The sequence below is a fragment of the Schistocerca piceifrons genome, chromosome 1, assembly GCF_021461385.2.
Source record: "Schistocerca piceifrons isolate TAMUIC-IGC-003096 chromosome 1, iqSchPice1.1, whole genome shotgun sequence".
Lineage (NCBI taxonomy): Eukaryota > Metazoa > Arthropoda > Insecta > Orthoptera > Acrididae > Schistocerca > Schistocerca piceifrons.
In genome coordinates this window covers 216,462,109-216,488,507 of record NC_060138.1, presented here as the reverse complement: position 1 = coordinate 216,488,507, position 26,399 = coordinate 216,462,109, and the positions used below count along the sequence as shown (strand labels likewise).

Genomic DNA, 26,399 nt, shown 5'->3' with positions numbered 1-26,399 from the left:
TTCAGCACAACTCGTGCTTGGTAATTCACTAGCCACAGCACGGCTAGCACTTGGTAATAATTTATTTATTTCGCGAACGTATCATCACATTCATGATAAGGACTTGTCAATTTCAACCGATACACTTCTGATATTAGGAGCTACGTAACGAACACTTGTCATTTGTTTTGAAAACACACCCCTAGCCTAAGCCTAGTTTTATTCGTTAAGTCGTCTTCGGAGAAAGGTTCCCCACAAACAAAAGCAGTAGCAAAGTTCACATCAGGTGACAGCTCACAAACACTTTTCCACTTCAAAAGCAACTTTTGAGATTGTTTAGGAAACTTGTAGAAACGCTTGTTATCAACTTCGTCCCTTGAACCTACGTAATATCCAGATGAACAATTCGGGAAATTACAAGAGCGTTTCAACTTCAGTTTCTTGTGCGGCATACACTGGAAAACATAGAATTCATTACTTTCACTAGAACAACTGCTAATTAGACACGCCTTATTTAGGCAAGCGAAAGGAAACCACACAGCTTAATTCGTGATAGAAGATAATATATTTCATTCATACATAGTTAAAATACTGTAAATCGGGATATAGGCCTATTACATTAGTATTAATTGGGGACACTATTTTCAGCACGAATTCTCTCCAGCTCCTCAATAAAGCTTATGAAATTTTAAATCTATAATCATATTATAACGAAATATAATTTGCAGTATCCAGATACGAAATGAGAAACACTACAAAAACGGCCAAAATGCAGCTACAGTACAGCACGTCACAACTGAATCAGCCGCTCTTCGATCGCATTGGATAGATCTCATTGGACAATTGTACGGGTTCCAATCATCCAATTAGATGGCTTCAAGACTCTTGTAGCGCCTGGAGTGATGTGGAGACGAACTTCTCGGCGTGTTGCCAGTTTTTCCGTGTAGCTTTCGTCAGCACGGTCGACTACTGACACCCGAATACACTTCGGTTACATCATTGTCATCGTCACTACGTTTACATGTGACACATTTCCCGCAAGACAGAAACAGAATTTCGGAAATCATTTTTCGCTGTCTTGTTTACATGTTATGGTCTGAAGAGGATTTGCTGGCCCTCTTAAATATGGCGTCTGCAAAACAGCTGATTCAGTCACCACAGTCTCTTCACTTTAATATTGTTGTTAGCTTCATGCTCAGTCTTAATGTATCTGCTTCTCCTTCACTGCACAATAAGTCCATATTAACCGAATATTCTGAAAATGAGACTTAACTTGACAACTCGCGAACTTTTAAAAGCGGTTGCGTTTACGGGAATGTGAAAATCGATAGCGGAATTGGAAAAACAGCAATTAGAAGCGGATTTCCAGAATCGATTTTGAAGCGTTAACATGACCACTCATAAATGGCATTGCGTAATCGGTTTACGAAATCGGATTTTGGGAGCCCCATTTAAATAGGGGTTCGGAAAACGAAAGCATGTCAGTTAACATGCCAAAGGCCAGGTTAACCTAACCTTAACTCTCATTAGAAAATGTGGACGAAATAAAGTTACTTCAAAGTGCTCCAAAAAGTACCGCCGTGTACATTTTTTTCGACATGCCATTTAAGTCTGATTGAACATTCAAACTTACGATGTTCTCTCAAGTGCAATATAATAAAGAACAAAAATAACTACTAACCATTTTCGCCAAAGAAACCTAACCGTTACGACAGAAAGTTAACAACTACTCGAAATCGTAAACAATGGGGAAACTGTAATAGGTTTCACAATACGATCGTGTGATTTGCCTCACCATTTCCTATTCGAACTAAGAGCTCTGTCTACCAAAAACGATGCGAGCTACGCAAACTACGCCTGTTGGGTGACAGGTAGCACCACTTCTATTACCGGCTAGTCGGACAAAGTGAATTGATGGTAGGCAAAGCCACCCCAGATTACGGTAATGAAATGTAAATTGGGAACCTGCTGTAACTTCTTGAGATCAGTATAAGAATCAAATCGTGCATAATTTGTTTTGCTCTTCTCGTGTCATTTAGTGCTTTTTCTGATACTGATGCATATATAGAATCAGATCTAAAATAAAGGTGCCCATTTACACGTTGCTATTTGCATAAATAGTGACAGTTTGTGCATAAGCTACGTACGAAATTTCATTTGGATTTAAATCAGACGACTCAAGTTCGAACCAGCGAGGTTTTCGCGTCGAAAATTGACTTCTGCAGAAAACTGATGCGGTCTGTAGTGTAACAATGCATTAAAGCTGAAATGTCTATTGAACAATTTCCACCTAATGATTATACATATATTTCGATAATTTTCTTCTGCTTTTATGACTTAACATATTTCAGAGCGGGAAGTTTTTAATAAGAGATTGAAGTATGCTCGAACAACATCCTTTCCAAAGTTTAAGTTCTTTATACGGATTTTTCCAGGAACCTCTTCAAAGACTGACGCGCCGAAAATAAAGTGACTCATGCGCACACGTTTGCGCTGTGATTGGTCACCGCGCTATGCCATTACTCTCATAGCGTCTACAGGATGCCATGCATAGATTGTATGTTGGCAGGTGGACGCCATCTTCAATGCTGTGAAGTGTAATAATACGCCGGAGTTGTCCGATTATCTTGCGAACGACAAAAGTTTCGGGACTCCGGTTAATTGGTATGTGTTCTTGGTCCTATATGTGTGCTACTGTAGAGAAATAGAACTCTTATGTCATCTGAAACACAACAGAGCGGTAAGAGTTGGGTGTGGTACGTGTATAAGGTCGGATGGGCTGTCAAAGTGAACTGATAGCGTAAAGAGTGTTTTTTTGTCCTCTCTTCAACAAGCCTTGAGACACGCCAGAAGTTAATGATTCAGTTCTTTACCTTTGGATCTCTATACGAATAAACTATTTGCGATCGTAATAATATTTTATTAGTTGTGTGACGAAAACCAATACAATGGCCGCGATCGATGAGTGTAATGCCCCCAGTGACCGATTTCTCAAAGTTTAAACAGATACTTTGTGTCTAGTGTGATTGTTGAACCTAGCAGTGACGTGTTTATTGGTAAATATCTACGAGCTTCATTGTTTCCGTCTAAAGATTAATATAATGTGAATGAGTTGTAAGATTTATTGAACAACTAGGCAGTTCGAGTGGAATGTGTATTTTCGGTAGCTTTGATCTTGTATGTGGGTATATTCTTTAACTTTCGGAATTACTGATAACAGAAGGATTGTATAGAGTTTCTCGTGCCTTAGAGTTGTAGTGGCTTTCACAGTTCTCTGTGATTGGAGTTGTCACTTGGAGGGATACGTACACCGTATTTAACACAAAATGCCTCGCAGATAATGAGGTGCTTAATATGTCTGTACATTTCAGACCTGAATGGTTGTACGTTGTTATGCCAGAAGAAAATTTTTGACGTATCGGTAAACTGGCTCGCAAATACATGAACTGATGTACTGTATACAGATGTTCAGAATAAAACTGCTGGCTACAGTGTGTAATCTTCAGATATTGAATTCACCGAAAGCAAACATTTAGTAATGAGTATTGTTCAGAATCGAATATTGTGAGATTCAGTATGCCACCGAAACACCTGTTGGTTGCTATTGATTATGACTTGTATTTTCATTAGCGTAGCAAGAAATACAGATACGCGAACCTTACGTCACTGTCCAGCAGATGTATCAATAAGAGTTTTCAAACAATCAACACTCATCCGACTCAGTTGATTGACGTAGAGTATGAAGTTAACATTATAAACCGCTGTCAAACTTTATTTGCTCTCCTTTTTTTAACTATGCACATTCTGTCGAAAATTTATAGGCCAGATGAGAATCAGATAAATGTTGAATATAGTGAAAAGAAACAGGGATAAGCCTTGTGAAAGCTAGTTCTTGTGTAGCTTTTAATACCATCTCCTGTGGGGAAGAGGACAGTATTAACTATTATTAGCCATATGTCAAGATATCTTCAGAGGCAGATTAAAATGTACTGTTAGGACTCCCTCCCTCACCCCATCCTACCCCAAATCTTGATTGTTGCATAGTCTGAAGTCTAAGATCAGTGAAAGGGGGTAATTTGTGAGTTTGCAAATCCAATGATTGTGAATGACAAATAGAGATTGTGGTAATATTGATCTGCACGGAGCTAGGTGGCGCAGTGGTTAGCATAGCACACTGGACTCTCATTCAGGGTGAGGACGGTCATCATGATTTAGGTTTTTCGTGTTTTCCCTAAATCTCTTCAGGGAAATGCTGGGATGGTTTCTTTGAAAGGGCACAACTGACTTCCTTCCCCATCATTCTGTAAACCGATAGAGATCAGTGACCTCACTGTTTGGTCCCCTCCCCCAACAAATCAACCAATCAATATTGACCTGCAACATAGCACAATGTTTACTTTCACACCATATTTATACATATTTTGCCATTTTTGTACACCTGTCATATCAATTAAAACATAAGGTAAATTCAGAAAATGTGTATGATGCACGTATGTTGTAGATGTACTACAAAAGAGGCAACTTTTACTGGCCTCTTATAAGGAAGTTGACTCCACAGATGTCGGCAAGTACTGGCCATTGTTGCTCCTAACGTTTAAATTTTTTTAGAAGGTAATGCACTCAGTTTTCACCTGTGTGTGGGGGTGGAGTACCTTGCAAACTATAGTTTACATTTCAAAAGGAATTACTGAGGCAGCTATTTTTTATGTACACTGAACACACAGTTTTTATAGTTATGAAATGTATATACTTTAGTATTATCTGCATTTTGTTGAAGGCTTTTGTCTACTGCAATATTTTGTTTAGGGAAGTTAACTATTCTGACATACATTGGTCAGCTGGTTTGGTTCCTATTTAAAAAAATACAGGGGGCAGAAAGTTACACTAGGATGTCTCAGATAATACAAATATGAAGGCTCGTCATCTACATGTGAAGAAATCACAAAGCGTATTTCACAGAGTTCAATCATGGTCCTATTACTGTTTTTAATTTTGGGTGAATGAAGCAAATTTTAGAACTTTATGCCAATGCTACTGTAATGTGGCCAAGCCAAATGAAGAAGCGTCAGCAGGGAAAATGGAAAAAGATATTTTTCTTAGTGAAGTGTTTCCCAAATGAGCTATCTGTAAACTTGGAAAAACTCAACTCATTTAGTATTGTACTTCAGTGCCTAGTATCAAATGTAGAGAAAATAGTATTGCACACTTCACAAAATATAGAGTTTTGTCCTGTAGTAGAATATCAGTTAATGACAAATGGAATCAGGCAAATCACACAAATACCAGGATTTAACAATTTGTAGGGATTTGAAACTGAATGATCACATAGGCTTAAATGTAGGTCAGGTAGGTGGCAGACTTCAGTTCATTGGCAGGGTACTGGGAAAATGCAGCCAGTCTACAAAGAAGGCTGCTTACAAAGCATTTGTGCTTCTCAGCTTTGAATATCTCTCAAGTGTGTGTGGGGCCCATACCAAATCATATATTGGTCATATACAAAGGGCAACATGTGTATTCACAAGTTCAACTAAGTCCCCACTGTCTCGAGTTGCATCATGACTGGCCCATACCCCTGCTCCATATTGTGTTGTTTTCGGTATCTTATAAACTGCATTTTACAATCAGCTGTTTATTGTCCCATCAGTAATCTACTGGTTTCGCTTATGAACCGTCATCCAGGATTTATGTTAAAACAGATTAGTTAAAAACATCCCATATTCGTTTGAAGTTGAACCACAGCGAAATTATCCACAGTTGTATAGTCAATTTGTCTTAGAATCTTGACAGTCATATTTAATGTCAAAAATACACACATCAAAGTAGTGTAGTTTGTCTAATATATGTGCATGATATGCACAAAAATTCTTGTAGAATATTTGCTATATGTCAGGCATTTTTTCACTATCTGTTAATTTTTATAATTATAAAATAATTAAAAGCCTGTGCTACAGAGTAGCCTGTTAGTACCACAAGCTATATTTTACATTCACATCTCTTGGCTTTGCAACTAATTCCCAACTTGTCACCTGCAACCTAAACAAGACCTCAGGTTGTGCTACAGATCAACGCAAAATACGTATATATAATGTGATAATTTTTTTCTCCCCACAACCAATCTGTAGCTGCCCCCCCCCTCCTCTCTCTCTCTCTCTCTCTCTCTCTCTCTCTCTCTCTCTCTCTCACACACACACACACACACACACACACACACACACACACACACACACACACACACACGTACGTGTACGTGTATATATTCATTCTGCCTTCCTCCATACTTTTTTTAGGTCTGTTTATTGTATTAACGATTTTCTAAAAATTTTTTTTTTAAAAAAAGAAAAGAAGAAAAAACTGCTGTGAGAACAAGTCCAGAGTGTTGGCCATTTATATTTAATTTCGTGCTGACATTGAGTAAAATAATATAATAAAATTACTTCAGTATTGCAGAATAATCATTGAACATCACTTTTTAACATAAGCATAAATATTTTAATTATTCTTCTATAAAGAAAATTTAATGGACTAGTATTGTATTCGCCAACTGACATGTGAACTTATTTCCAAGTGTGGGACATTATAGTATGATAAGAAATCTATGTTTCATATTGCACACTTTTATCGGTTCATGGGTACATAAAAAAAGTGAGTGGTGGGGCAATGTGTAGTCATGATAACAGATACTGATTCTGCTTAATCTCTATGTTATTGTTTGCTTCAGGGTTCATGTAGAATATTTAAAGTTAATTTTCTTGCTTATGCAGCTGTTGTGTGGCCATTTAGCCACCATAGTTTTTAATATGAGCGACATAACAAGCAATACTTATCATTTTCCAAGTGCGTAAAACCTTTTGAGAGGGAGTCTGGAATGGGAACATTCTCCTCGTGAGGATAATATGAGTGTTGCCACGGGACAACTGGAGTGTGCATAGTGTACAGACACAGGGCATGCTATTAATGGTGAAAAGTGTTCTCAACCTCTTTCTGCACAGAAAGCATAATGCACCTACTTGCACTGCACTGTGATAACACCTTAGTTGCAGCAGTGTAACTCAACCACAATATTTTTGCACTTGCCTGTTATTAGAAAAACATGGCGATATTACAGTAAAAAATTAGTGTTGACTAAGGAAAGTGCATCACACTGCCAGTGCTCTCAAGTCAGCTGTGGATATATGCGCTGATGTGTGATAAATAAGATGACCAAAGCACCCTCACTCAGGTCCAATAATACTGATGATGCCATAATCTCTATCACTTTTGACACACAAAATTGTTTGGATTGAAGCTGTACTCTTGTGGAATGTTTTTCATTGTACTATTGAGACCAATTCTTGAAATTAGGTACTTTGTATGTCTGCTTTGTTAGTAAATATTCTGAGAGTAGTTCTTAACTTTTAAATCTATCGAAATTGTATGTTGAACTGCACGTGTAGGTTTACTTATATTGGTATGAGTGCACCATTTTGAAGTATGTAATAGCAGCAGTATGTTGTCACATAAAATAAACACTATTCATCATGAATGCAATATTTTGGTGAACATGTTACTTTGCTCTGCATTCGCAGGATGTTGACTCATGTTGAAACATCAGATTGCAGAGTTTCAAATTGTTATAGTATGTATGCAACAAGGGAGCTGGTATTTTATTTTGAATTAGTGGTCTCTCGGGTTTCTGAATCTCATTTCTGTTTCCGTGAAATAGTCTGTATTTTTGTTGTGTATCATTGGCAGAGGTGAATCTGGTTCAGATTACATTCTCTTCTTTCTGGGATAGTTTCAAGTGCATACTGTGTATGTACTGCTGTGAAAACACTTGAAAAAAAATGTATTTATCACTGAGCATTGGTTCATTATTTTTATGTGTGAAAAGTGCACCAAACTGTTTGGCTGGACTGTTTCTTTGCAAAAAATTTAAATGCTATCCATTTGATTTTCGGTTAATATATTGTGCTGTTCATTGGTAACCTCTGTTGTAGGAATTCCTTGAAGATTCCATGACACCATGAGTTACCAGATGCAGCAGCCACAGTCTAGACTTAGTAAGTATAATATGTTGCTCTAATTGAGTATTTGTGGATGCATCTTAAACATGGTATTTCAGTTAGTATGCTGTTCACTTACATGTATTTCAATTATAAAGGATAGCAGAACAATGAAAAATAAAGGTTGCCCCCTGTTATACAGATTTGTATCTTCCATGAGAATCTGAATGGAAGAACACTCCCTTCTCTTTGTACTGGAGTAAGAAATTGTTTGGTTTATGATGTATCTTGTGAAAAAGCATTCCATCCTTTATGAAGTTATGAAATATAGAAACAGTTTAGCTTTGTATGTGACTTTAGTTAGTTTTTAATAATTCCATGTTTACAAAGTTGCCCACAATGTTAGTGTTTGAGACAAATATAAGAAGCATTGCAGAAGGCAATTTCCTTCAGTGTTCATTTTTGCATGACTTGAGGAGAACCACTTTGTGATTAAAACTGTGTGGCAAATATAAGTTTTTGCTTTCTAGTTTGGAGTGTTTTTGGCTAATTCAAGAAGACCAACTACACTTGAGAGAGCTAGAAAGTTTTAAAACAGAAGAGTAAAATCAACTTTTGCAATGTCAGGGTTTGTCCATTTGTGTACTGGCAGCTAGACCTTCAGTCCTCAGTTTGGAACACCTTTGCCATATCTGTAAAAATAAGAGCTAATTTCAGTCTTAGGGAAACACTCTGTTGAGGTCAGATTTCAACAACAGCCTGAAGATAATTGTTGCAAGCTATTGCAGGCAGGGCAATGTGTTCTGTATGTCAGACAGAATTCGTTGGGCCTATCTACACATGCAATTAATACTGTTTGTAAGACTACAGTAGAATGGAAGAGTTTCCTTATTTATGGGTGAGGTGTCAAAGTCGCAAAATAAGAAATGTTGAGGATGATATTGCCTCTGTTGGATCAAAAATTCTGTTATACATGACGGTACAAAGAAATGGGAAAATGTGAAACAATTATACAAAAAAATTATGGAAGATTACAAACTGAATTTGATGCTGAAGTGTGTGTTCCACAAGAGTAGAAACACCATTAGGGATCTTTTTTAAATATTATGTCATTTAAGTGCTCTGCATTTTGCCGTATACATTCACTAAGCTGATTCTGAATATTTGCACAAGTTGGCCCAGTGTGTTACTCTGGTTTATCGGCGATGTTTTCTTAAACCGGGGCTTTAGCTGGGCCAGGTTTATTGGTGTAGTCCGGTACACGACACTTTTCAGGTATCTCCACAAAAAGCAGTCAAAGGATTCATGGTCTGCAGTTTGGGGCAGGCAAGCGATGTCGACATTCTTTGGAAGTATTGAGACATCATACTGACAGCAGTGTCTCCTTCATCTTTAAAGGAATAAGGGCCCATCACCCCATGGCACGACACTACAGACCATACAGTAAGGCCCCTTTCACACTGGGATACTGGTGACAGTCCCCAGCGACGGTCTCCAACAGAGATACATTCATTTGAACTGGAGCATTCACACCGGGACACTACACAGCCTCGCTGAGCTACTGTGACACAGCAGTTACCCACCCTCGCCACATGCGATGGACAAGGTCACTGTGTTCACAGAAGTCACTGCTGGACATGCATTAGTTTGAATTAGAGTGTTTGCACTGGGAGACAGAGCCACAGATCAGACACAGCACTGCAGATTTGGCAACAGATGGCAGTCATTTTTGAGAAAATGACACAAAACATTCATTGTACATTATACTGTACACATTGTAGCCATGAGTTTAGATCTGATTAACACTGAAGATTTTATAAGTGAAGTAGAATACCGTCCTGCTATTTGGGATGTCAAAAGCGTTGTCTATAGCAACAAAGTGGTGAAAACGAATGCTTGACAAGAAATTATAACGAAGTTTGTGCCTGATTGCAATGAGACTAGCATGGATGAAAAAAACAAAATTGGTATGTTGTATGTTCTTTTTTTCAAATTTAATAACCTATTTTTCGGACCAAAAAAGACTAGCGAAATGTAGTTGCTACGCCTGTAAAGGCTTGGAGGGTAGTAACCTTCAAGCACATTTGCATCCCTCACCCGTTTTCTTTTGCATTTACCAGTATCAAGTGTACCTTTATGCAGTCTTAATGTGATAAGAAGGGACAAAATGGATTAGTGTGGAGAACCATGAACTCACCCCTACAGGGCAAATGAAGAAGAAATCTAAAGAAATACTCATATTTCAAAATTTTCATAACAAAATTAAGGGTATGTCTTATCGTCATCTTATGGTCTGAAAAATACAGTTCAAATATCATTGTCCATTCCCGTGATTTATCAAATTAAGTTTTTGCCATTCGGAAATACTGAAAAAACTTCCTCATCTTGTCTCAGATCGACATAAAGAGTATAAAATAATCCTTTCTCCAGCCGATCACATAGCAGTGGATATATGTGTAATCCTCCTCCTCCTCCTCCTCCTCCTCCTCAGCCTCCTCCTTAGAAGTACCAACAAAAGTTCCTCCTCGCTCGAGTCCATTTCACTAAGTTATCAGTTGGCAATAACTGCAGTGTCAGACACCAGAGATCCAGGAGTGTTCATCACAATTACCGGTGACCGGCACTGGTGACCATCAGTGTCCCAGTGTGAAACAGGCCTAACTTTAGCACTGGGAAACAGACCCTTATGAAGCACTTCAGGATTCACCTGTGTCCAGTAAGGCATATTCTCATTATTCAGAGCCACTTAGGTGAAAATGGGCTTCATCTAACATTCGAAAATTTTCAGTGAAATTGGCATTCTTGCTGATTTTAGCCAACAAGTTTCCACAGAGTCGCACATGCAATACAGATGGTTGTTCAACAATCTGAAGCTTGTAAGAATGCAATTGTGAAGGCTGTGAAGCCTCTTTGCATGTTCAGGTGTCAGAGCCCCAGTGATGAGCCAAGTTCTCACCACTTCAGCTTGCCCAGAATTAATGTTTTTTGGGGTACATACAGACAAGACACACCACTAAGCTGTTTTCCGAAGAGAGTTGTTGCGAGCTAGTGTAGGTAGGGTAAATTGTTCCATATGGCAGACAGAGAATTCCTTGATACCAATAAAGAACAAACCTCTGTCAACACATTGGTAATATGCTTTCACAGCAACCATACACTCTGCACAGCTCCACTGCGACTGAATGTCCGTCACTGTTCCACTTATTGAACATGTTGAGGGTTTCCAGTGTCAACGTCAAATGTTACCGTTTCACTGTGCTTCTCCATATGTAAAAAGAATGGTGGCTTTTTCATTCAACATGAAGTGATTTCACTCAATTCATCTAAGAGGCACTGAGTTGTTAAGTATACTAATGCTGTCCTCAGGTTGCAGAAATGCTTACTCATTTGTCAAAGATGGAATATAGTAATTGAGCACTTGTGTGTGAACCAGAATAAAAACTGAATGACAGCTGGTAATGGGGCAGCAACTACCATAGAACAACTTGGAAAAGTCTTCTTCTGTTTTGTACACCGTTTTTACATGAGTCTGAACCTCATGTAGCACTTACCATACTCAGTTACAAACAAAAATTATGGCTGCTATCATAACCATAAAGATTTGTTTTCTGAGTATGCTTAGTTTCTTCATGCATCAAGCTTACATTATGCAACAGGATGTTTGTAACTAGCAATAAAATTGATTATACCATTATGATCCTGCTCAGTGTCTTCTGTACCACATGTTAATGGTAATAATGAGTATATTCAGTATGGAATCTCAACTATTGCCAACACAGCCATATTGTGTTGATGAATATCAGCAGACATTGTCCCTCCTCTGGCCCCCCGCACCTTATCTTTGCCCAACTGACAAAATTAGACACCAAAAATGCCACAGCGCATGTGTTGAAGCATTATATTGCCCACATAGCTGCAGTATGCTTGGGAGTTCATACTGTACCGCCACTATATTCTTGTTTTGCTGGCTGCTTTGTTGTTTTGATGTGGGTTGGTGTGCGAAGACATGACAGAGAGAACCTAGAGTTTTCTATGGCTGAAGAGATTCTGCGGGGGATAGGGCAGTGATTGTGCCCAGTTACCAAAAGATGCTGAAACTGGTGATGGCGATTTGTCGAGTGGTTTATAAGGACATGGAGATTTTTTATTTGTTGAGTATGGAGGAAATTGGGAGAATTGATGGAAGTTAGACTTATTTTTAGTAGCAAAACCAAGTTACATACATGCAATTAATTTTGCTCATAATTGATATTTTTAATGAGGAGCCGATGTGTGAGCCCATGTAGAAATTTGCCACCTGTAGCAATTACTTCTTACAATTTTAATTGAAATGTGATAACTGAAATGAAAGCAATACAGTTGTGGTACTATGTAAACTTCTGATTGTTGGATTAATCTTCTGCATGAACTCCTGTCGTTTTTGATGATGATCCGAGAGCTCATTGTGAAATTGAATATTGGCACTCACTTATGAACTATTGATTACTCATTAACTTTTCTCCTTAAACCTTGCATCTAATTGACTAATTTAATTTGATTAGAAAGAAATGCTCTGGAAACTGTTTCTTTGCAGTTGTTATACTTAAGGTAATTCTAGAGACAATGGCACCCTTTTGAATTACTTTCTGTGCCACATTTTGCATTAGAAAGTAACAAGAAAATTTATTTCGATAGACACTACTTTCCTGCGAGAAATAAAGTAATCAGTAACTTCTTCAATATTATTTGTAATAGTTTTATGTAACACAAAATCTTCAGTTGGTGTAATACCTATTTAAATCTTCACTAGCACATCATTAACACACTGATTGCTTTTTGGATGCTGCAACCACCTTTCTATTCTGCTTGTTCTTACTCTTTATTTTCCAAATTTATAAGCATGGCACAAATATTTGTTCTTTGCCTGATGACACAAGCAATGCAGCATACACCATGTTGCCTTCTGTCACTAGTCTGTTGGAATTTTTGTGAGAATCTTTTTACGAAAAGAGACAATCATCTTTCCTATGATCTAAATGAGAGCGACTGTAGGAAACGAGTAGTCTTCCCTGAAGGCAATAGGAAGTACTCCGTGCAGCTTTATACAGCTAATTTTCAGTGTATGTAAGGAAATGATCCCTTTATTTGTTCAACTACTACAGCTGTGAAAAATCAAGAAGAATGCTGTAATTAGTTTCAGGAAGTGTATCATTATTATTATAGGTTTTCAGCTTTCATTAACTGATTGTGGAACTGAAGTAGTAAATTCTTTAAATAATTCACGTTTACTACAGGCAAGGAAGTCCTGACGGATAAAATTTACAGCAGTGTATTGAGATAATTGTATTGAAAAGAGTGTGTGTGTGTGTGTGTGTGGGGGGGGGGGGGGGGGGGGAGTGCTACTGTTCTGAGTAGTACTCCATGTTCAGTGAATTGCTACTTGTGATGGAAAAAAGGTGGAGTCTAAATAGAAAGTAAAAATCAAATGTTAATAAATCAAAAGAATGTCACATTATTAGCTCCTTCTGCAAGAACAGTTGCCACCAGTCTGAAAACAGTAATCCATTCATTGATGCTTTGGCCTCCCAAATTTTAAAGTTAGTTCCAGTATTGAGACAAAGTGAGAATGGAGGAGGACTAAAAAGGGATCAGAAACTATTGTAACATTTCGTCTCTTTTCAACAAATTTGAAACACATTTGGGTGCATTTCAGTGCAATAGGCCTTTTGCCCCGACTTTGGGAAATTACAGAGCTTATTAGAAAGCCATATAAATATTGAACTTCCATTTCGAACACATTGCCATTTGACTATTTTATTGTTTATTTAAGTGCAACCCAGGTTTCATTCTTTTATGCCATTTCAAGTATTTGATTTTATGTCTTTAACAGGACACTCAACATGTTGTCAAGCTCAAAGTTGGCCTGTATGGCCTAACAATGTGTTAAGTATCCTGCAATATATGTGAAAGACATAAAATCAAATACTTGAAAATGGCATAAAAGACTGAAACCTGGATTGTACTTAAATAAACAATAATACAAATGGCAGTGTGTTCCTTAAAAAAAAAATATCAAAAACTGTTTGAAACACAAAAGTTGCTTAAAAGATAAACATAAAATGGGGAAAAGAAGTAACTTGTAAACTATCAATATGTACATATATTGATATTGGCAATGGTAGCAAGCCAACTGTAACAGGGCCTTTTAAAAAAAATCCAAACTGTAAAATTTGAAGACTGGGAGACCCATCTAAAGAGCATAAAAGCATCCTCACCATTTAAACTTTTTCTAATGCAGTGACTGTTTCTAGTATAAATAGTTATGTACATCAGTGTGCTAGTGAGGTGAAGCTCTACTCTAGTGCCTCATGAAATTTCAGCTTTGGTTCAGTCACCAAAGCTATGAAATGCCCTGTGGTGCACAGTTAATAACATGTATATCATATTGAGATATGAGCACAAAGTTTCACAGTGATGAAGAAAAGCCCAAAGACCTTCATTTTTGAGACTGCATTTAGTTTTACTGTATCCCACTAAAAGTTCCACAGCCTTGGGATTTTCTGTATCAGCATCTGGATGCTTTGAAAGATTACCTCCCTTTAAGATGAAGTGATTTGTCATCATTGAATGCCCAGCTGAGAACCAAATCATCATTTTCAAATTAAACACTCACAAAATTTGATTGTATGTCATTGCCAGCTATTACTATTGTAATAGCTGTATACAATGTGACTTATTATTTCATGGTCATCAGAAAGTGTACTCATGAGTTCAGAATTCACAATTTGTCCTGTATGTGGAGTTATCATTTGTACGACACTATAAATTTAAACTGTCTCCACTGTTTCATTTATAAAACTTAATTGTCCAATGAATCCATATTTGCAAAAGCAAAGTGTGTCCTTGATTTCTGACAGCATAACAAACTTCATTAACCAATTTTGGTTACCTGACAGTTTTCTACGCTATTGTATTTCATTTGGTATGTCATTTGTGTAACAACCCAGTCTAAAACACTTCTTGTACTTCAGAACACTTTATATTATAATACAATACAACAAGAGGTTTTACTGTCAAGTGGTAAGGCTTAACAATGAATTTTCAAAATTCAAGATTTGCTTTCCATTTTGTGTAGAAAAATGAGTATGATTTGATATGCAGAGTTCTAACACATTAAGACCAGATAATTTTAGTATTATTATTAGTATTATATGTATTATTTTATTTATAAGTATTATAATTATAGAGGCAAACCCCTGAAGACTATTTACAACACATCTGCTGGGAAAGCTTTAAGAATCACATTATAATTATATTTTGTCTGAAATTACGACAAAAAATTATTTGGGTTTAAGTTTGAACAGAATTTATTTTCTGGGGAACACAAGAATATTTCACATAAATCACAAAATACAATTATGTTTGTGTCATTTTTAACATTATGGTGTCCTTAGCAAAGCCTTTAGTGAATAGCAATACAAACAATTTATCAGTTGCTGTATACAAAATAGCTGACAAATAAGCAAAAGGGTCACGTTTCAGATCAATGCTGGTACATTGTCGTGTCACGTACATTATTTTATGGCACCTTTTGCAGTAAATGAATTAAGTATATTCCTGGTGTATTGTTTCCTTGTCTTCTTAAAAGTGAGATGATGTATAACTGTTATAAAAGATCATTTGTGGATAATTTGTCTGTGGCCGTACCCTATAAATAAACCATTTTCAACATGACAGGTTTCAATATTTAGAAGGAAACTTCATGACATGTAAGGAAGTTGAGCTTTCTTAAAAGTAGATGCCATATTTTGCCTTGCTGTAGAATCACATTAAATTTTACCAGGTCCAAGGTTGAAGCCTCAAACTTTTGAGGCATTTTTTTAGTGTCGTTCTTGCTGCTGCCCACCACCCTTACTTCTGTGTGTGTGTGTGTGTGTGTGTGTGTGTGTGTGTGTGTGTGTGTGTGTGTGTGTCAAACTGCATTCCAAAATTGACTTTATGCAAGCTGCAATTACAAAAAGCTGCAAATGAAATAAAGCAGATTATATCAGGGATGTATAGAAAGTGAATAAAACAAATAATGTGTTCAATACACTAATAGTGTTTCTGTTTACACTTTTCATGCAGACCAATTCATTTGGAAATTTCTGCTGATTTAATATTTATGTTACACTATTAACAAACAAGTAAACCATTGTGTTTATTTGCTGAAGACAAGGCACTCGTCACTGGGTAAATTAGATAAAAAAATGTGTACTGTTGCCCAAAGAGTACCTTCTCAGAAATCCTGAGTTGCAAAATACTTATCTCCTAGTAAAGGCGCAGCAGGCTTCTTGTGAATTTTTTGGCAGCTGTTTTAGGTTACCTGTTCACTAATTCTTGCAATACGTAAAATAATGTAATGCAAAATTTTTTGATGTTTTATTACACAGTGTGTCAGAAAATGTCTGTTGTGACACAAAGCTGACAGCTCGTTTTAACTCACTCAAATGTAAGTTAATACCTTTAGGTTTTTGCTCAGATACATCAATGCATACTGTAGATAACAGATATATTTATACCCCAAAAGATGGTTCTAAAATGTCTTTCCTGATTAGAGCCTTCAGAATTTAGAATTGCAACTCCATTTCATACTATTGATTGATGAGCTATAATTTCAAAATTCTTTGTTCTTTTAATCAATATAAGATTGTCAAAATATGTGTTTTGAGGTCATCGAAGAAATTTGTAAAGACAGTCTCAAAATAGTACCAGATAGTAGGTAGTTTCCTTTCCGTTTACAGGCAGAAAACCTATTAAATGACTCTTTCACAATATAGTTGAATATGTGTTGTGAAATTACAAAAGCTTTGAAATTACAAGGCAATTGATTGTAAAAGCCACCCAAAGATTGTGGTGTAACTATTGCTATATCCTTTTAGCTGGGATGGTACACTCCCACAGTATACATGACGCCTTTGTAGAGATCAGAAAGTGAAAGGATACTGACAAATTAAAATGTTAATACAGGCTGTTTTGTAAGTGTGGGTAAGTGCCATGAAGTGTATTCTCCACAAAAAGCAAGGGTAAACATTCTGTTTTGTCAAACAGTCTTAACCTTCAAGAAGTTTTTAACTAAGTAGTAAAAAATAATGATGGTTATAATGCCTTATATGAGAGAGAGAGAACAGTATGAAGGTAAAAAAAGTAGAGATGGTACTTATTGCTGTTAATCAAAAAGATAGTGAGTTTCATTTGTGGCTTAGATTTCCCATATTATTTTCAAAACTGGCCTAACAAGTGTTGTGCTCAAAAGTGACCACGACCTTCAGCTGAAGTAAATATGGTGAGACAGAGAACTTTTTTAGAAGTTTTTGAATCAAAACTCATAAACCTCATAGAAGATAGTTTGTGCGAATGTGATTTTTTGGTGTCATCAAATTACTCAGTTCCTATTGATTTACATTAAAATAAAACATTTTGTTACGTTGCCTGAAGTTACTGTCCCTTGTGAAACTTGTTAGTCATGTAATAACTAATGTTCTTACCTTTGGAAAACAAAATTAAATATTAAAATTACATTGCACACAGAAAAAGGAAAGTAAAATGTGTAATTATTTAACATACACCTCTTCCTTGGAGACACTAATTTAAAATTTAGAGAACAGTGAAGTTATCAGTGTTACAATTGGAAGAAACATGGATGAATAAATAAAACTGGCCTGGGCAGGTGCAGATGATGTAAGTTGGACTACCTTTCTCAAGGTGCATGAAATACTATCTGGGCCAGTTTCATTTTGTACGAGGGAGCCATCAGGAGCGCCATTATTTTATAGTTTAATAATCACATCAACAGTATATCCATGTGCGACCAATGTCAACTTAATACCAGTTTTTTTTTTAAATCTGTGTTATAAAACTTTAGCTGAATTCCTGCTCAGAGTATGGAATTGCTGACCTGAGTCGTACGTGTCACAATTAAAACCTATTTCACCGGTAATTTATCCAATAGATTTTCACCAAGCAGCAAGTATAAAAAGAAGCATGAATCATTTTTAAGATTCACAGATGACATAGCCTGACTGGCTTAAACAGAGGAAAATTTTAGGAAACAGAAATTACATTATGTCAGGCACAATGTAGATTAAAGATAAACAGAAAATGGCAAGGGAAGAACTGTTAGAGAATAGACTACCGACATCAACTCAGGAAAATAGTTCAGGTCTCAGCAGTTTAGGTATGGGAAGAAAGGTTTCTGTTGCTTAGATGACCATACTGTTTAGTGCTTAAACCTTAATTCATCAATTCATTCAAGAAAGGAATTGTATTTGCAAGGAGAGAAGCATGCATGTAATCCATTACTCAGTAATTGACTATTGGGTTCTGTGTACAGGGCGATTCACGGAGATATTCAAATATTTTAATATGTTATTCTACGAGCAAAACAAAAGAATAAGTTCGTATAAACATAGGTCCACAAATGATTAGTTGTGGAGTTACAGCTCATAAAAGATTTTGCCTGAAATTTAGCAACTTTGCTAGTATGAAGTCATCACAAAACTGTATGAGGTTGAAGTAAAGCACGTTTTTCATTTATTTTGTTGTTATTGATCTGATGAATCTAATAAAACATGTCCCAGATGTATATCTGCAGTAGTTTTCCAGAACATCCAGAGAAGTGAAGAGGTAATTTTGTAAAATTTTTAATTTATTAACTACTTGGCCCAATTGGTTTTTTAATTCCAGACAATTGTACAAAGTTTTCAACGGAAGTTATAAAGAATTTAATTTTGGAAAAACAATGGCAATAACATTAACTGAAACTGTATGAATGTGTCGGATAATCTGCTTTTATTAATACCATTGCACACTTGAATTCATGTTAAACCGGAAAAAACAAAACTCAGTTTAAGGAAGTTGTATAGTGTACATACAATTTCCCAATACATTCACAATAAATGTTCAAAAATATCTCCACTAAGTTCAATTCATTTAGCTGCATTTGTATGAACCAATTTTGTTGCTCGGTTCAGTTTCACTTAATTTTTTCTGTTGCAGTCATAATGCAAGCAAGTAATGCCTCATGTGTATTATCTTTGCCTTCATAAACTGTAGCAAGTGGGGCATTTCTTCTTGGAGGAATTGTAACTACGTCTCGCCAGTTAGATGTCCTGGGAAAATGAATGGTCCAATAAAGTGTGTGTTAATTATACCACACCACACATTTATGCTGAATCACTACTAGAAATTATGTTGCTCTGTGGCATGTGGGTTTGTCTCTGACCATCCGTGCTCGTTATGTAAATTGTTTATACCATCTTGAGTAAACTGTGCCTCATCAGTAAATAAAATGTATTTTTGTAATTGCCGATTAGTATTTAACCAGTTGCACAACTCCAAGTGAAGGGCAGGATCTCCCGGATGTAAATGATGCCCTTTTTGTTTATGCTAAGGATACAGTATAGTGTATTGCCAGACCTTAAGATTGTGAAATGCCTAATCGTTGAGAGATCTGTCATGTACTGGTACCCAGGCAACATTGAACAGCATCCATAACATCTTCATGTATCGAGCACTCATACTGATTGTGGAAGCTAAATAGAGAACCTGTCTCCCGTAACATTAAAAATACTCCACTAATGGTTCGCGCATTTGGAATCCTCAGAGTTGGATAACATGTGCAATATTTGTTAACTGCAGCTTTAGCGTTACCACCACATTTGCCATAAATAAACACCATATCGGCATATTCCTCTGTCGTAAATTTGAAGGGCATCCCTATATCAAAATAATCTACAAACTACAACAGTTACTATGTGGTTTCACTTAAATACACTGCTGTTATTACGTTCTTTCACTGAACAATACATAAAATTAACTCGTTTCAAGGTTAGGAATGACTGAAACAACTAACTGACATCTTAATGGAAAGTAAACAAATTTACTTGTATAATAATCTTTACTTCCCTGGATGTTGTGAAGAACTATTGCAGATACACTCCTGGGGCATGTTTTATTAGATTGACCAGACCAATAACAACAAAATAAATGAAAATTGTGCCTTACTTTAACCTTGTACAGTTTTGCGATGGCTTCATACTAGTGAAGTTGTTAAATTTCAGGCAAAATCTTTTATTAACTGTAACTCTGTAACTAAACATTTGCAGTCCTATGTTTATATGAACTATTTTCTTTAGTTTTACTTGTAGAATAACATATTAAAATATTTGCATATCTCTGTGAATCACCCTGTATAAGTGCATCATTTGAAATAATTTTGACCCTGTCAGTACATGTAGTGTGCCAACAATTACAGTTCTAGTTTGAAAACACTAGAAAGAAAACCACTGTTTGGAATGATGTCAAATTTGAACCGCATGATATTAAAACAAGGAATATCATGGAACAAAATGCATAAATGAAATAAAATAAATGAACCTTTTACCAATAGATGGCACTATAAGTGTCTCAACATAAGTAGTGCTGGCTACAAAGGTCAGGTGAATCGCAGTACGAAGGCCATGGTTTGAGTTGTACATTACATCATCTGTACTGTTCAATGTCTATGACTCCAAGAGTTCAGCTGTCAACAGTTGTGGCCCTGTTAGGTAAGCCCATCTACCACAGCAAGGTCATACCACATTGTATAGGAAAATTCAGTTTTTTATTGTCCTAGGGCCAAGAACAAAATAAAAAGCAAAGTGACATTGGTTCCTGATTGTCGTGAGACTGGCACAAGACATATTCAGTATTTTGTCCACCGTTTTCTGCTGCAAGTTGAAATCAAACCTCATCATGCTCGACAACATATCGGAATGTCTTGAGGGGTCCCGTCCATAATGTGTTGTGCAATGCATGCCTTCAATTCAGCTTCCTTTGTAATTGGAGCACTGAACACATCTTTCAGAAAACCCCACAGCCAGAAGTCACATTAATTGAGACCAGGTGGTCAGGTGACCTGGATGGCCAGGCTGTAGGGAAATGTTTTCTGATAATTCTAATACTTCACTGGCTGTGCAGTGTGCAGAGAAGTACCATCTTGCATAAAAATGATCCTATCCACACATCCATGCTGCTGAAGGTTTGGAATGACATCGGTGCGCAAAAGACTCTTAGCATTTACCAGTAACGGTAAAGATAACAGGACCCGCAGGACTCGATCTCCTTGAAAAAATTGGCCCTAAAGCAAACAATAAACAAAGGCATCAACCTATACCATGCAGTCACCTTTGTAGAATGAACCACGTCCAGCCATTCTGATTTAGGTTTTCCGCGATTTCCCTAAATTGCTTCAGGCAAATGCCAGGATGGTTCCTTTGAAAGGGCGTGACTAACTTCCTTCCCCACCCTTCCCTAATCCGATGGGACTGACGACGTTGCTGTTTGGTCCCCCTCTTCCGAATCAACCAAAAGTAGAATTAAGGAGTACTGGTTGATGGAAATGGGTTTCGTCTGTCCATAGAATGTTCAGTGGCCATACATTTTCCACTTCCATGCTAGTAAAAAATTCCAGAGTGAACATTTATCTTGCTGACAGTTCTGAAGGAAGCAGTTCTTGAATGTAAATGGTTTTGTACAGATAGCAGTACGCAATGTTTCATAGGATTTGATGCACTGTGCTCACAGGCATATAGAATATGTGGTCAATTCCCTTGTGCAGTCACCGTTCTTGTTAAAGAGCTTTACCAGCAGCGCGTGATGCTTCATGGAGAGTCATGTTGAGTGTCTCGGATGCAAACTAAGGAAAAGCTAACTGTGTCACCTATTGGTCAGATTTTCATTAATTTATTTTGTTCCATAAGTTTCCTCCAAGCTAATAACATGCTGTTAAAATTTGATGTCATTCTGAGCACTGGTTCTCTTTCTACAGAATTTTGAACTTGGAATTTCAGCATTATGTTGCTATTAATTCTTGTTACCCACTGTGTAATTGTGCTAGTGCTTTTGATATTAATTTTATACATGGCTACATTCCTTTAAAAATTGTCATTGTAGCCCTGAGTTTTAATTTGGTGGACTGTCATACAATTGTTGTTGATTATATTCTCCCCTCCCTTTGTGGCTGATTCATTTTGTGAACTGAATTTCCATGTACTGAAAGTACAACAGTATTTCCAAAAATTCCTCTCAGAAATTTATTAAATCTACGTAGTTTGGTTGGCCAGCACTCACCTTCGTAACTTCCAGAGTAGCTGATAGAAAACATAATAAATAACAAAAGGAGTAAAAGCAACCATTCACTGGGTAGATGAAATTTTGAATGATTGAAAAAGCAGCACAACTTGAGAAACAGGTTTCTACTTGGGGTTAGAGAAGAGGAAACAATTGGTCAGCCCTCTCCAACAGACAGCATTTTCCCTTTCTTCCCATGAAGATGGAGTGTGTAGTTCTCAAGTCAGGAGTGGTACAATTTATTGTTCTGTGTTTCTGTAGGCTTTACTGGGAGTTGACGCTCCTTAAGATAAGTATGGTTAACCTTATCCATCTCTCTGTGAATGTAGAAAATTTCAAAAAATGTTGTTGCTTTCAGTCCATAGATTCTGGATTGATGCAGCTCTCCATGATACTCTATCCTGTACAAGCTTCTCATCTCCAAATAACTACTGCAACCTATGTCCTTCCGAATCTGCGTAGTGTATTCATCACTTGGTCTCCCTCTACGATTTTTTACCTTCCACGCTGCCCTCCAGTACTAAATTCGTGATCCCTTGATGTGTCAGAACATGTCATACTAACAGACCCCTTCTTCTAGTCAAGTTGTGCCACAAATTCCTCTTCTTCCCAGTTCTATTCAGTACCTCCTCATTAGTTATATGATCCACCAATCTAATCTTCAGCATTCTTCTGTAGCACCGCATTTCAGAAACTTCAATTCTCTTCTTGTCTAAACTATTTATCGTCCATGTTTCACTTCCATACATGGCTACACTTCATACAAATACTTTCAGAAAAGACTTCTTGATATTCAAATGTTAACAGATTTCTCTTCTTCAGAAACGCTTTCCTTGCCATTACCCATCCACATTTTATATCCTCTCTACTTCGAGCATCATCAGTTATTTTGCACCCCAAATAGCAAAACTCATCTACTACTTTAAGCGTCTAATTTGCTTATCTAACTCCCTCAGAATCACCTGATTTAATTTGACTACATTCCATTATTCTCGTTTTGCTTTTGTTGATGTTCATCTTATATCCTCCTTTCAAGACACTGTCCATTCCGTTCAGCTGCTCTTCCAGGCCCTTTGCTGTGCCTGACAGAATAACAATGTCATTGGCAAACGTCAAAGTTTTTGTTTCTTCTCCATGGATTTTAATCCTTATTCCAATTTTTTCTTTTGTTTCCTTTACTACTTTCTCAATATACAGATTGAATAACATCGGGGATAGGCTACAACCCTGTCTCACTCCTTTCACAACCACTGCTTCCCTTTTGTGCCCCTAGACTTTATAACTGCCACCTGGTTTCTGTGCAAATTGTAAATAGCCTTTTGCTCCTTGTATTTGACCCTTGCCACCTTCAGAATTTGAAAGAGTACTCCAGTAAACATTGTCAAAAGCTTTCTCTAAGTCTACAAATGCTAGAAAGGTAGGTTTGCCTTTACTTAATCTATCTTTTAAGATAAATCATAGGGTCAGTATTGCCTCACATGTTCCTATGTTTCTACGGAATCCAAACTGATCTTCCCCAAGGTTGGCTTCTAAACTGATAGTTCTGTAATTTTCACACCTGTGAAACCTGCTTTCTTTGGGATTGCAATTATTATATTCTTCTTGAATTCTTCCACCATTGCTGGTCCGAAGCCCGGGGCCTCACCTTGCAAATGGTGAGGAAGGAGGAGGGGGAGGAGTAAAAAGCCAGGGTCCATCTGGCTCCAGATGGTAGTGCCCTGTAAGGTCCTCTCCCCAGGGTAACAGGTGAAGATAGACAGCAGTTGGAAAGCGGAAGAGGATTTTACAAGTCCCAATGGTGGAAAAGTGGAAGAACTGTCTTCGTTTCTTACTCCCCATAGCGTCTGTACTCCATAGGGGCGGCAACAAATGGTGTCTGTTCTCCATGTTAGGAGTGATCGAAACATATGCTGGCAGCAGCTCTAAAGTGCCTTTCGGAGTGGCAACCCCATCATAATAATAGCCTGTATATGAAATGGTACTTCAAAACCAGCCTCGGGAAAGGTTAAGGTGTTCGCTTCAGGTGACGCGCAGTTCTTGGGGTGCCGGGGGAACTGTGAGAAGTGGGCTACTAGGCACCAACACAATGAAGGTGGGTATCATAAATGTGATGACCCTTACTGGGAAGGCAGAAGATTTGATAGACTTCATGGAAAAGGAGAACATAGAACTGATGGGACTTAGTGAAGTTAGATGGAAGGGAAGAGGAAGGAAGAAAATGAGGAAAGGCTACACACTCTGCTGGAGTGGTGGACAAGAAGCCAGAAATGGAGTAGGTATTGTAGTAAAACCAAACTGATAGTTCTGTAATTTTCACACCTGTGAAACCTGCTTTCTTTGGGAGTAAAACCAAACCTAGAGGAATATGTGGAAGCAGTAGAATACACAAGTGATAGGGTGATGAGGATTCGGCTGAGGGCAAGGAATATAGTGAAGGACTTCATCCAGGTATATGCACCACAAACTGGAAATAAATAAGAGAACATAGAGGATTTTCGAGATGTATTTGAGAGTATAATTACAGATGTGGAAGCAATAGTAATGGGTGACCGAAATGCGCAGGTAGGCAAAGAAAGGCTATGGAAGGAGGAGATGACTGGCCCATCTGGATATGGGAGGAAAAATGAGGAAGAAGAGAAACTGGTTGATTTCTGTGAAACAAACGGGCTGATTGTGGGCAACACATGGTTCCGTAAAGAGAATAGCCAATAGATAACAAGATATGGAAGGGGTGATAGACGGACGAAGACGGTCATCGATTACTTTCTGGTGGAAAAGAAAAATCAGAGACAGTTGATGGATGTAACTGCACTCCCAGGAGAGGCTTTTGATGGAGACTTTCGAGTGGTGGTGGCAAAGGTGAGATTCGATGAATTGAAAGGAAAAGGAAAATAAAAGTGTGGAAACTAAAGGATGGCATGGTACGAGAAAAGTTTAAGGAGTTACTTAAGCATAAAATCCCTAACACTTTGTAAGTCCCATAGTGCTCAGAGCCATTTGAACCCTAACACTGAGTATGGCAATGGCAATGGCAAGAGGAATGGGGTAAGCTCAAAGAAGCATTTGTAAGCTGTGCTGAGAAGACCTGTGGCAGTGTGTCCAGAAGGGTAAAGGAAAAGGAGACACCATGGTGGAATGAGAGGGTGAAGGAGGCAGTGAAAGAAAAGAAGAAAGCCTTGCATGAATGGAACAGAGACTGAGCAGCTGATGGTAAAAATAAGTGTAAGAAAATAGTAGCAGAAGAAAAGAGGAAAAGCTGGGAGAAATTCACCCGAGAGATGGAAAAAGGTGTTACTAATGGTAAGAGGATGATATGTGAAATTACAAAGAGTATAAGGAAGGAAAAAACATACACAAAGCTAGTGAAAGTGGAAAGCGGAGAGCTATTAATGCAACCAGAGCAGATAAGGAAAAGATGGAAAGAGTACTTTGATAAGTTACTAAACGTGAAGAACGGCAATGGAAAGGGAATAGGAGTGCGGCAGGGGGGCAGGAGTCTGGAAGAAGAGGAGGATATAACAATGTTAGAAGTGGAATTAGCTCTGAGAAGAAGGAAAACGGGAAAGGCACCTGGGATAGATGAAATTACTGTGGAGATGATAAAGGCAGCTGGACCAGTTGGGCTACAGTGGCTATATAGACTAATAAGATGCATTCAGACCCAAAAAAATGAGTACCTGAAGAATGGGGAAAGGGAATAATAATCCCCAGTTTTCAAGAAGGGTGACAGGAAACTATGTGACAACTATTGAGGGATCACAATCATATCCCAAGTAGCAAAAATAATGGAGAGGATACTGGAAAGGAGAGTGAGAGAAAAGCTGGAAGGACAGTTAGAAGAGGATCAGTATGGCTTTCGTCATGGTAGATCAACAGTGGACCCAATCTTTAGTAGGAGACAGTTGATGTAGATAGACATTGGGATTATGGGAAAGGTCTGGTGATAACATTTCTCGACCTAATGAAAGCATATGACAGTGTTCCCAGGGAAAAAGTATGGGCAACCTTGAAGAGAAAGGGAGTTGGAAAGCAAATACTTGAAGTCATCCAGGCAATGTATGAAAAAAGCACTAGTTGTTTGCAGACACCAGTTGAAAGAACTGAATCGTTTAAGAATGTTACAGGGCTAAGACAAGGAAGTGTGATATCACCACTACTATTTATAATGATGATGGATGAAACAGACGAAAGAAGCCCATAGAGGAAGGGAGATGAAGCTGTTACTATTTGCAGATGATATTGTGGTGTGGGGAACAAGCAGTAAGGAGGTACAAAAACAAATAGACATTCTAAATGATAAGGTCGAGA

The 26,399-nt window shown here is 37.5% G+C and overlaps 1 protein-coding gene across 1 annotated transcript in view; it reads left to right on the top strand.

Annotated features, from left to right (window-relative positions):
• The first annotated feature begins 2,492 nt into the window (after window positions 1–2,492).
• Window positions 2,493–26,399, top strand: part of LOC124802914 (armadillo segment polarity protein) — an 89,306-nt gene continuing 65,399 nt past the window's right edge. Inside the window, 2 exon segments of the mRNA XM_047263987.1 lie at window positions 2,493–2,643; window positions 7,956–8,018. Coding sequence (XP_047119943.1) covers window positions 7,982–8,018 — 37 coding nt within the window. The 5' untranslated portion in view covers window positions 2,493–2,643; window positions 7,956–7,981.